General features: G+C 34.2%; 2 protein-coding genes across 4 annotated transcripts; one reads left to right on the top strand and one right to left on the bottom strand.

The window, feature by feature from the left end:
- Positions 1–234: 234 nt before the first annotated feature.
- Positions 235–2396, top strand: LOC111464746. Its single transcript, XM_023108987.1, has 4 exons — positions 235–1124; positions 1196–1286; positions 1425–1967; positions 2082–2396. The coding sequence occupies exons 1-4, from the start codon at positions 235–237 to the stop codon at positions 2187–2189; spliced, it is 1632 nt and encodes a 543-aa protein (XP_022964755.1). The 3' UTR covers positions 2190–2396.
- LOC111464790 (probable serine/threonine-protein kinase PBL5) lies at positions 2074–6269 on the bottom strand. 3 transcript variants are annotated; one of them, XR_002714086.1, is made up of 6 exons: positions 5935–6269; positions 5411–5676; positions 4864–5053; positions 4393–4784; positions 3649–4054; positions 2074–2163 (listed from the first exon to the last, which is right to left on the bottom strand). XR_002714086.1 is itself a non-coding variant. In XM_023109023.1 (5 exons), exons 1-5 carry the CDS (start codon positions 6047–6049, stop codon positions 3749–3751), a joined length of 1269 nt encoding a protein of 422 aa, XP_022964791.1. In that variant the 5' UTR covers positions 6050–6269; the 3' UTR covers positions 3440–3748. The 3 variants fall into 3 exon arrangements, 1 of the variants encoding a protein (XP_022964791.1); XR_002714085.1 differs by lacking the exon at positions 2074–2163 and adding an exon at positions 2406–2465; XM_023109023.1 differs by lacking the exon at positions 2074–2163 and having other exon boundaries at positions 3440–4054.
- Positions 6270–12616: the final 6347 nt, after the last annotated feature.

Here is a 12616-nt window from a genome sequence, read left to right as displayed (position 1 = left end):
GTGTTTTTATTAATTTAGCGTTAAAACTATTAAAAAAAAAAAAATTAAAGCCAAATTATACCTATGCTATTATTGACCCAAAACAATTCCTTCCCATGTTATTAGCATCCAAAATCGGGTCTTTTCTCATTACCAAGTCCCACAAATCACTCCCTTAATCTTCTCCTAATCTCTCTTAGGATCCCAATTAAACAAATTGATGATCCAACATCCTCGTACCTCCTCTCCACAACTATGGGAAACAAGAACAAACTTGAAGATCCTGAAAAGAAATCTGTGTCTTCCCCTTGGTCTCGTCCCACTCCCCTACAACAACGTTCCACAACTTTTCCAGGACATAGAAGCACTCCTCTCTGGATCTTCCTCTTTGTCTTCATTCTCTACCTCTTGTACTCCGCCAACATTCTCGTCCTCGAGCGCCACGAAGAATGTCCTACGGCCGTAGACTCCTCGACCGAAGAACATATACGAATGCTCACCAACATCTCTTCAACCAACAACATCAACGACAATGACAACGACAACGACGACGACGACGACAAGTTTTTCCCATTTGATGAAGAGGACGAAGAACAAATGAAAATCGAGCCTCTTCTTCCTCTGAAGTCGCAACGGTACGACACGGAGCTGAAACACATCGTCTTCGGGATTGCTGGGTCGTCGAATTTATGGTCGAAAAGGAAAGAATACATAAAGTTATGGTGGAGGCCAAAGGAAACTAGAGGGGCTGTTTGGTTGGATAAGAAAGTATATGTTAAGAGGAATGAAGGGTTGCCTCCAATTAGGATTTCAGGGGACACGTCAAAGTTCAAGTACCATAACCGGCAAGGACAAAGATCTGCCCTGCGGATTTCAAGGGTTGTTTCGGAGACTTTAAGGTTGGGGACGAAGGATGTGAGATGGCTTGTGATGGGGGATGATGACACGGTTTTTATGGTGGAGAATGTTGTGAGGGTTTTGTCTAAGTATGATCATAGGCAATTCTATTACATTGGGAGCTCTTCTGAGAGCCATGTTCAAAATATTTACTTTTCTTATGCCATGGCCTACGGTGGGGGAGGATTTGCTATAAGTTATCCGTTGGCTCAAGAGTTGGAGAAGATGCAAGATCGGTGCATTCAAAGGTATGATCGATCTTTGAAAATAGTAGTACATTTACGCTCTTATCTATCGAGATATATACTTGAATTGGCAGGTACCCTGGATTGTACGGGAGTGATGATAGAATTCAAGCTTGTATGGCCGAGCTCGGAGTACCGCTCACAAGAGAACCTGGGTTTCATCAGGTATTACGAATACTATTATTGTCAGTTAATCTCGTATAAGTTTTTTTTGTTTAAAATTTCATCTAAGAAAAAAAGGGTTTCATTAAGAACATAACAGGGTGATTGTCTTTAGCTTATTTGTTGTGTTGCATTATGTAGTATGATGTATATGGCGATCTATTGGGACTTTTAGGAGCTCATCCAGTGACTCCATTGTTATCCCTTCATCACCTTGACGTAGTTGAACCAATTTTTCCTCGAATGACTCGAGTCAAAGCCCTTCAACGCTTATTCCAGGCTGTAAGACTCGACTCATCGAGCATAATGCAACAATCAATTTGCTACGACAAGAAACATTATTGGTCCATTTCTGTTTCTTGGGGATACGTGGTTCAAATCTTAAGAGGTGTACTCTCACCTAGAGAGTTAGAAATGCCTACCAGAACCTTTCTCAACTGGTACAGAAGAGCCGATTACACTGCTTATGCTTTCAACACTCGACCTGTCACCAAACACCCTTGTCAAAAGCCCTTCGTATTCTACATGGGCAACACACGTTACGATCGAGGAAAAAAGAAAACTATTAGTACGTATTTTCGTGACAAGTCTCGCCACCCTTACTGTCGCTGGAAAATGAGTTCACCTGATAAAATTGAGTCTATCATTGTCTTGAAAAAGATCGATCCTCATCGATGGCAAAGGGTAAGTCTTCAAATTTTGGTTAGATAGCTCGTTTAAGTTATTATCTTACATCTTAACGGTCTTCGATCCTAGTTCGAGGGTTAAACGCACATAATTTCTATGTTGAATTTGCAGTCACCAAGAAGGGATTGTTGCAGAGTTCTTCCATCACATAAGCCCTCCACATTGTACATATCAGTGGGCAGCTGCCGCGGAGCTGAAATTGGTGATCTTGATCAATGAAAAGTACCCATCAAAATCAAAGACTTTTTTTTGTTCAATTATGTCTTTATACCTCAACTTCTAAAGGATTTTACAGAGACATTTAGGCTCAAGTGAATATGATCAAAGCTCATAATGGCATCATTTGTTAGCCTTAATGATGGAATTCTCTTGGCTAGCAATCTCCAACACGGATCGAAACTAGAGGGCTTATAGAATCTAAATTTCGAGTACTTCTCTTCTACTTTTTTGTTCTTTTTTGTTCGAGCGGAGGCCATGGAGAAAAGCGATGAAACTCTGTAACAACGACATTAAGAACTTGATTGTTCTTCTTTAGAATAACTAGAGAACTCTGGAGAGAATCGACCTGGGTAATACTTTTAAATGAATTGCTAAGAAATAGAAAGACATCTAAACAAATATACCGAATAAAAGAATTTTGGAGTTGCCATGAAGAAAAAAAATATTTGGATGGCTCGTAGTAAAAGAGCATGAGATCCCATATCGGTTGGAGAGGAGAACGAAGCATTCCTTATAAAGATGTGGAAACCTTTCCTTAGTACACTCGTTTTAAAACCGTGAGGCTTATGGCGATACATAACGAACCAAAGTGGACAATATCTACTAGCGGTGGGCTTGGATTATATTACAGAGGGGTGACATCCCATATCGGTTGGAGAGGGAAACAAAACATTCCTTATAAGGGTGTGGAAACCTCTCCCTATAAACGCGTTTTAAAACCGTGAAGCTGACGGCGATACATAATCCAAAGTGGACAATATCAACTAGCGACAGACTTGGGTTATTACGAGGGGTGAAATCCCACATCGGTTGAAAAGAGGAACAAAACATTTCTTATAAGGGTGTGAAAAACCTCTCCTTAGTAGACGCGTTTTAAAACCCCACATCAATTGGAGAGGAGAACAAAACATTTTTTATAAGGGTGTGGAAACCTCTCCCTAGTACACACGTTTTAAAACCATGAACTTGACGACAATACGTAACGAATCAAATTAGACAATATCAGATAGTAGTAGGCTTAAGGTGTCATTCAGGTCCATTCACATAAACAAGCTCCACACTCTCTATTAAGAACATTAACAATGGAAGTTTTACCTAAAACAGCACGGAAATCAAAGTTCTAGAGTCGAAATGAACGAGTCGAACAAAACTAAAGTGAAGTTTTGAGGGAAAACTTGACAGTAGAGAGTTTTCAGAGACACCCTATGTTAGTGTATATATATATTGTAGACAAATAAAGAAAAGAGAAGCAAAGTTGAAGTCATTAATGGGAAAGGAATTTTTGGCTATAACTATAACTTGGAGCATGGTTCCTACATAGGCATCTTACATACAAAAGAACCTCAGCTCACATTTATTTACATTGGAGGATTACGTGAAAGCAAAAAGATCAGAAAAATGGCACAAATTCTCAGCTTTTGACTCAATTTACTGAAAGATAAAGGATCTTAGCAAGTACCTGTTACCATCTACGACCCAAAAATTGATAACGAGGCGCTTTATAAGAATGTTTCTGAACAGTATTCACCAGTCCGTTCCACGATGTATCCTCGCCCGCCTCACTCTCTCTCTGACTCGTCGTCGTCCGAAGTATGCCTCTTATCATCGTCCCGTTCCATTTTAGGAGAAGGTGGTCTCTTTTGGGAGATATGGTTTGGTTGTGTTTGAGGATCGTATTTCTGGGAGGCTAGGTAGTTTAAAGCGGTAACCACGTCGGATATAACTGGCCGCATGTTCGGTTGCTCCTGAACACACATTGCTGCTATGGCAAGAGATTGGTATAATCCTCTCACAGGATAATGTCCTTGGAGCATTGGATCAACCATTTGTGAGAACTTCTTCCGGTCTCTGAACAACGGTCGCGCCTGCAATACCAGATGCATCGTAAGCCATATGTTTCGGAATCTACTAAGATCCATAGGTAAGAAAACCGACCAACATTGTGGTATCTATAATCGACTTTTACAGATGTTCAAACTAATTGAAGATGATAAATGGTACAAATAGATGCACCCGTCATTTCCGTATCGTGCTATAACAGATGTTCATCAGGCATTAGACGAGAACATTTTAAGTATTATCCTAACCAGTCAAATGTTTGTTTTTATGAATCATTAGCATGAATTTCATGAAGAAACAAATCTACAATGACAATCATATAAGTTGAACTAGAATACACAAGAAAATAGGTGAGCCATCGTACCCAAGCGACAAGATTTTGTTCCGAATGAGGTTTGGAATGATCGATCGCTTTCCTGCCAGTGATGAGTTCTAATAAAACAACACCAAAGCTGTAAATATCTGATTTGAACGTCAGCTGACCGGTCATTGCGTAATCTGGTGCACAATACCCATATGTGCCCATAACCCTGGTTGAAACATGGGTTTTATCCCCACTGGGACCTACTTTAGCTAATCCGAAATCAGATAGCTTTGGATGATATCCTTCACCGAGCAAAATGTTCGAGCATTTCAGATCACGATAGATGACCGGGGGCTTCATCTTCTCATGCAAATACTCCAAACCCTTCGCTGCACCTGCTGCTATTTTCATTCTTGTGTTCCAGTCAATTACCTTCACACCGGGTCGAAGATCTACAAAGAGTGGAGTACATGTCAAATAATCTGATAGTAGGCTAAAAGATTATAAGTCGTGAGTCAACGAATTACGTACCGTGTAAATGGTTTTCCAAAGATCCCAATGGCATATATTCATAAACCAACAGCCTCTGATCCCCTTCAGCACAAAAGCCAATGAGTTTAACAAGGTTAGGGTGATCAGCTAAACTTAAAGTCAAGACTTCCACAACAAACTCCCGAATTCCTTGAACTCCATTGCGGTCGAGTTGTTTGATTGCAACAATCTAAACCAAAGCAAAAAACGGGTTAGATTACTAAACAAGTAGAAGCACACAACTTGTCTTAAATAAAGAGAAAGAACATTATATTCTATACGAATATCTAGCTTGCTTAATAATTTTAGAATACAGGAACTATGAGATCCCACATCGGTTGGAGAGGGAACGAAGCATTCTTTATAAGGGTGTAGAAACCTCTCTCTCGCTTGAAGGGATGTCCGAAAGGGTAAGCCCAAACAAAACAATATCTACTAGAGGTGAACTTGAGCGTTTTCAATTGTTTTTCGTTTGAATTATTGTTTTATATTTACAAATAAGAGCTCCAGAAATGAAAAACGATTCAGTTAAACTCAGTACACTGACCTCACTAACTTGCTGCAAGTACCCTTTATAAACTTTGCCAAATCCTCCTTCACCCAAGAAGCAATCTGACCTGAAATTACCTGTTGCAGCCTTAAGTTCTTCAAATGTAAAAGTCTTAGCACGGCCATTGGTTTCTCCATCCTCAGAAACTTCATCTTTCAAATTCAATTTCTTAACATCTAAAGCTAATTGATCATCTTTAGACACAACAACCTTCACATCAGAATCCCTTTTCACTGCTAAACTTGAATTTACTTTGGGTTTATCTGTAAAAACCCACAACAAAAGAACAATAAGAAACAGAACTCTGTACTTAATTCACTTCACCTTAATCAAATAAAGAAACCAAGAAATGAAAAGGAATATCACAAATTATATTAAAAATGTTCGACAGGAAGTCCGACAAGACGACAACAAGTTGAATAAAATTTTTAAAAAACAAAAAGACAAACCAAAATTAAGAAGGTCAAACAGAGCCGATTTCGCCCATTTGAGAGATTCTTGGAGAAATTAGGGAAAATCACCTGAAGGCGTTCGATCATCGGGCTTGTGAGTTTTGGAATTGAAGGCGTTAGGGTTGTTTTGTTCGATTTTCTCCGGTTTCTTGCTCGATGAACCGAAGCAACAAAAGCAACCCATTACAGATTAGAGCTCTTCCTCCGCCGCTCCTCCGCCACTCTTCCCTCTGTTTCTGAGCTCTAAAAACAGAGACGACAACAAAAACAAACACAATCAACGAAATAAAAAACCTCACCGCCGGAAATCCGAAGACAACGGGAGAAAATAGCGAGAGAATCAGAATCGGAAAAAATGGAATTAGAGAGAGAGAGAGAGAGAGAGAGAGAGAGGTCTGGAAATTCGGATTTTAGAGCAATATTAATTTTGTTTTTTTTATAAATATATAAAATACATATTCCTGGGTGCTAATATGCTGTAATCCGCATTATTTTTTTCCACGGCTTTGACCTGTAATAACAAGCCACGTGTAACACATGGGGACTATTTCGTAAATTGTGGTCGAGGAGAGTAAATTTAACCTGCGGAGGTAGTTGCATTAAATGAAGGTTTTTTAATTCAAGAAGCTTGCCACGTCATCTAATATGTGGGGCCCATCTGAATATTTCAAAATATAGAATTAAGGTTTTTTTTTTTCGATTTTGTCGTTTTGGGGTTAGTCAATAACAAGATTGGGTAGAAGGGGAGAGGGTGTAGTGGACTCGTTTGTAGGGGATCTTGTTCGGAGAAAGTAATCCCCTGTGGTCGCTTTCCCGTATGGTACACGGGAGATGTCTCGATCACCGTTGGATTTCTCAATCCCGAGGTAAGTAAAGCATAAATAGAAAAAAAAAAGATCTAGAAATTAAAAAAACAAAAAAGGAAATTTGGAATAAATAAAAGAAAAAACAAAAGAAGTCGAAAGTGAGGAAGTCAAATTTATGTGGGTCCCATTACACGAAAGCGTCCATCTTTTGGTGGGACCCACCTACCGACGCGTTTTATTTATTTATTTATTTATTTTGAAAATGTTTTTTCTTTATTCTTTTCACCCTCCCTCCTTGCCTTCATTTTCTTTTTTAATTTTAGGTGAGAAAATAAAATATTTTTAAATTTTAAAGTTTAAATAATATTTTTAAAATTAAATCTAAAATTATAGATATAGACTTGCCTCGATAAGACGAAGATTTCCCGTTTTAACGGATAAGTAAGGCCAAAGACAAGAAATTTTTTAATCACGATATGATAACAAATATTTAATTTTTCAAAATCAATGTCCAGATCAAGAACGGGCTTCTTCAGAAAAAGTAGAATCAAGGTGGCAGTATCACTGTCTACAGGTCAAGTCACGAAATCAAAAGTGCAAATACTCGATATCGTGAATCAAGAAATTCGGGTGATAGACGAAGGTGTTGATTCGTGCCTTACGGGTAATCATTCGCACCAGTTTATTAAATGACATGAAATTCTTACCCGAAAAGAGCTTATGAACAAGAAAGACGAGGGTTTATTAAAAAAAATTATGAGAACGACAAAAATTATTTTTTCAATCCAAAATTTAGAAAAATAAATAAATGTTAAAACTATGAGATATTATTGGGAATATTTAGTGTAAAGTGAATTAGAAGAAAAATTAAGGTAATAATTGAAGTTATCAACTTTTAATCAAATTATTTGTATAAAATTTAAATTTTAATTAAAACATCACTTTTATATGATTAACAATAATCATTAATACAAAAATGTTATATAATATTATATTTTGTTTCTCAATCTATTAATTGATTTTATGATTATTTAATTTCACATATTTATTTTTATAAAACGAAAGAATATTTTAAATTATAATAATTAAAAATATTAAATAAAATTTTGGTCTCACATCGAGAGGAGTACATGAGATTCTCAACCTCTCAAGTTTAATTCTCGAGTATCTTAAACCGCTTCAAAATATGCATTTTTTTTTTGTGAGCTCCACTACATGTTCATGTGAAAAGTCGAGCCTCTGACCCGTTTGTCTATGAAATAGTGTCTTACCCAGAAAATTTATAGATACTTAAAATTGACTTTTATTAGGTAAAGTGTTCTAATGGATGGACACCCGAGTAAAAGTGACATTTTATGAATTTTCACTCTGTTGGAATAACTTAATGCTAGTCGTCATTCTTAATAAGGGAGAAGTAGGTAACGTGATCATTTTAATTTAATGAATAATAAATTAAATTATAAATTTAATAAATTTTGAAATTTGTGTTTTTTTTTTTTTTTTTTTTTAACATTTAATAAAATTTCCTAAATTTAAATATTTTTAAAAATTAATTTAATTTAAATGAAAGTTTGAAAATTAAATACACAATTTATTGGCTAAATTTAATATTGAAAAAAATATAATTAAATGCCAAAAAGAATTCTAGAACGTGCTTTTATCAATGAAAAGCCCTTCCTTCTCCTAAAAGGACGTTTAAATTATTATTAAGATTTTCTAAATTAATGTAATAATCATATTTTTGTGAAAATGAAATATATATTTATATTTATATTATTTATTTATTTAAAAATATTTATGTCAAATTCACTTAAAACCAACGTTTTAAATACCGATCTTGAGATGCCAATTTTTAAAAAAATAGATGAAAAAAAATATATAAAATGTGATAGATATTTATGAAAAAACTATAATTATAAATAATTTGTAGAAAATATTGAAATTAAAAAAAATAAATATTTCAAACCTTTAAATAAGTCAAAATTAATATTAAATTCACATTAATAATATTTATTGACATTTTAGTTATATTTTGTTGACTTTTTTTATGACAGTACTAATTAAGGTTCAAATTTCTAGTTTTTTTTTTAAAATAACCATATAACATACAAAAATATTAAATATTATATTAATTTATATAAAATTTAGGGTAATTAATAAAAACACGTACTTCGTCTCAAAAATACCCTTAAATTATTAAAAATTTCAATAATATATTTAAACTAAATTTAAAAAAAAAATACCTTTAAATTTTTTAAAATATAATAACATTTATACCCTTAAATTTTTTAAAATTTTCAAAAATACCTTTAATTTTTAGAAGTCCAAAAATACCCTTATCGTTAATATCACGTTCCAAAAGTACTCATGAACATTAGAAAATAACATTAAAAAGTTTTGAAATAATTTATGGAGAGTCGATAGACCGTTTCGTTTTTTATTTTATTTTATAAAATTTTTTAAAATTTTATGATATTTTAAAATAAAATACTAATGCTAATTTAAAGGTATTTTTTATATTTTTAGGTTTTTTAAAGTTTAATAATATTATTGAAAGAGAGAAAAATTAGTATTTTTATTTATTTGTCCTAAATTATATGTTTTATGGATATATTTTTTTTATATTTATAAAATTGAAAATTGATATTAGGAGAGGGAGAGAGAATGTGACACGTGGAATGGGTGGATTTTGAATAGTTTAAAATAATTGGGGTTTAGAATACCCCAAAGCTACACGTCTCCACAAAAATGGTTACATTTGTCATAATCGCTGCATCCCATTTGCATTTGACTTTTAAATTATGGTTTTTGAGTCTATCAAATTTTAATTCAATTGTGGCTTTCAAGGGTGACACGTGGCCAACTTATATCTAGTTCCTTGATTGCGTATCTATTATATTATTCATATTATTTTATTAAATAAATAAATACTCGTGTCTACGAGAAAGAATTTATGCTCAATTAATAAAAATAAAGTATCTTTCAATTTCGAAGTTGTGAGATCCCACATCGGTTGAAGAGAGGAACGAATCATTCCTTAGAAACGTGTGAAAAATCTCACTCCAACAAATGCATTTTAAAACCATGAGACTGACGATTATATACACAAGGAGCTAAAATGGACTACAAATGGTATCAAATCTAGAGACCAGGGTGTGTGCCATGAGGACCCCTTGGCTCCCAACGAGGGTGGACTTTGAGGTCCCATGTGGGTTGGAGAGGGGAACAATGAGGACGTTGGCCCCCAATGGGGGTGAACTTTGAGGTCTCACGTTGGTCTAATTAAAACCGTGAGGTTGATAATTATACATAATGGGCTAAAACGTCATTAATGAAACCCGCAATTGAAAAAAATATCAAATTAATTTTTTTTTATTAATTTAAGTTTATTTATTTTTAAAAAGTTGACTTTTGGTTTTGATAATTGTTTTTTTATTGCTTTTTGGAGAAATAGGGTTGTTTAATAATATTTAATTTAATTTAATTTAATTTTAAGCTAGATATATTAATTGGGGGAGGCAATTTCTATTACTAAATAATTTTTATTAGTATTTTTTTTAAAAAAAAAAAAGTAAAAAATTGATTAAATTAAATAAAAATCCAAAAAAGAAGTCAATTATGTGAAGTAAAAGAAGGAAATATTAGTGGTGGGGTGATGACTTATGCACACATTTTTTAAAAAAGTTACAACCAAAGAGGTAAAGCCAGCTGCCTATGCATTATTCAAGCCAATTCCATGACTTGTAAAGCTTTCAAAATGACCTAAAACCCATTCAATTCCTTAACCAAATTTGATACTTCCATTTATATAGACCTATTCTCGTGTTCAATCAAATATATTAACGGAACAAAACGTGTTTGAGATTTGAATCATTCTGCAGGTAGGATTGATCATGTCAAGTTTCAGTAGTGATTCAACATAAACGACATAGAGTTGCAAAGAAACTTAGTTTTAGGCTAAAAGAAAATGAGAATTCTCTTTTTACTGTATTTTTCATGTGACACTCGAGTAAAAAAAAGGCATTTGAATGAATCGGGACTACATTTGAATGAGGGTTAACGATGAATACTGGAAAGGTCATGAAAGTCGAGTGATTGCATTACTAACCCCAACAGTGAAGTGACTTACTGAGTATTTTTTAAAATACAGCCACGTGCTGATAAGGAACCCTAATCCTCAGCCCAACGATCCAAGCTTTTGAAGCAAAAACCCTTGCATCAAACTAATTAACACCTCCTTATATGAAATTTGGATCAATCAAGAGATAAGGCTAGAATTAGATTACCTACTAGAAGTAAGATTTGGAACCTTGTTCTAAATTGAGTCACTTCACAATCGAACTTGATCAAGGCTCGATTGAAAGGCTCGAATGCAATTCAACCACAAGAATTGCTTGAAACTTTGAAATGGAAAAATTGATGTTCGGATTTCTAAGAAAAACGTCTCAATTCAAGATCTCAATTTCATCATTCACCAATCTGCTTTTTACATAACATATTGTGGGTATTTATAGTCCGACAAAAGACGTTTGTGGCCAGAATTTATTCCCGATCCTCCTTAATCTTTACAAAAGATGAAGTCAATTGACCCTTTGACCCTTACATATTTTATGAAATTAAAAATAATATTTTCCAACAAATGTTGATGTGCTTAAGTGGCTAAAGCGACATGTTTGAAATCAATTGAGCTCTCCCCTAATTCTTATCACGTGCTACTCTTATTTTACAAGTAAAGACAAAGCGCCACTGGATGGATGCTGGTGAATGCCGTAGATTATAGGCGGCTTTTAATTTTCGTGTTCAAATATTATGTTTTTTTTTAATCTTATTTTAAATTAAATATGTAAGTCCATCACACACAAAATGTAGATAAACACAACGTTCAGAGAGAAAATGTTAGGAGACATATTTGTTAAAGGTTAATGACTTCAAATATGTACGACCATCATTTATTATAAATGACATTTACCATATATAACTATTTACTAAACAATGTATGACAATTGAGTAAGATATAAATAAACCTCCGTAAATTAATGAAGAGTTCACCAACTAATCTTTAATCGTGAATCCAACTCGACTGTTGGATCCGTACAATATTATATTATGTTTATAAGCTAGTAGAATTAGAGTCGGGCCTGGAATGCATGAACCTTATAAAACCATAATGAGCTATGAAATGTGTGCCGATTTATCCTATGATTCTTTCTCTCGTATGTATCTTTGATTCGAGGACTAGAACACTTGTTCTCGAGCAAACTTGACTTGTTGATCTTGTCCGTTGGATATCGGTTGGAAGTCTTTAGTATTCAAAAGTTTTGATCTTGGGCTTGGATGACCTTTGAGCCCAATCAATTGGGTTTGGGCTTGGTTGATCTTGGGCCAAATTATTTAATGAACCTGTCATGGCCCAGTTTGACTAATTTGACTAAACTAGTTAACTAGATCGAACGGTCGTGATGAAGACATGTGTCATTATCAGATTATTAATTCAATAATTCAAATTTTCGTCATTAATTTAAAAATTAACGGTGGATTAAAACTTCTCATATCTTCCTTGTTAATTCTTTATTAATGTTTTTTAGTTTTGTCTGTGGTTCAAATTGTATCAGATATTGTCCGTTTTGACCCATTACGTATCGTCGTCAACCTCATGATTTTTAAAACGCGAGTATTTGGGAGAGGTTATTCAACCAATGTGGGATCTCACTGTTCACCCTCTTGAGGTCCACTGTCATCGCTGGCACACCGCCCGATGTCTAGATCTAATATGAACCAAGAGACATTAATCATACAATATGCTTTAATGAAGATGTGAAGAAAATATTGTTGAAATTATTAAAAGATATTTCAATTCATGCCCCATTAAAGAAGAATGAAGTTGATGTTATAAATTTTGGGTGGATTACAATCTAGAGTTATTGTATTTCATTAATGTATTTTAA

The sequence above is a fragment of the Cucurbita moschata genome, unplaced genomic scaffold (assembly GCF_002738365.1).
Source record: "Cucurbita moschata cultivar Rifu unplaced genomic scaffold, Cmos_1.0 Cmo_Scf00031, whole genome shotgun sequence".
In the NCBI taxonomy this organism is placed as follows: domain Eukaryota; kingdom Viridiplantae; phylum Streptophyta; class Magnoliopsida; order Cucurbitales; family Cucurbitaceae; genus Cucurbita; species Cucurbita moschata.
Note: the sequence above shows the minus strand (reverse complement) of the source record. Positions and strands in the feature narration are given on the sequence as shown.

Coding starts and splice junctions, on each gene's coding strand:
- LOC111464746 (XM_023108987.1), top strand. CDS start 235: ATGGGAAACAAGAACAAACTTGAAGATCCTGAAAAGAAATCTGTGTCT. Junction 1,125..1,195: donor CAAGATCGGTGCATTCAAAG/GTATGATCGATC, acceptor TTGAATTGGCAG/GTACCCTGGATTGTACGGGA. Junction 1,968..2,081: donor ATCCTCATCGATGGCAAAGG/GTAAGTCTTCAA, acceptor TTGAATTTGCAG/TCACCAAGAAGGGATTGTTG.
- LOC111464790 (XM_023109023.1), bottom strand. CDS start 6,049: ATGGGTTGCTTTTGTTGCTTCGGTTCATCGAGCAAGAAACCGGAGAAA. Junction 5,677..5,934: donor CGATGATCGAACGCCTTCAG/GTGATTTTCCCT, acceptor GGGTTTTTACAG/ATAAACCCAAAGTAAATTCA. Junction 4,055..4,392: donor AACAAAATCTTGTCGCTTGG/GTACGATGGCTC, acceptor CTGGTATTGCAG/GCGCGACCGTTGTTCAGAGA.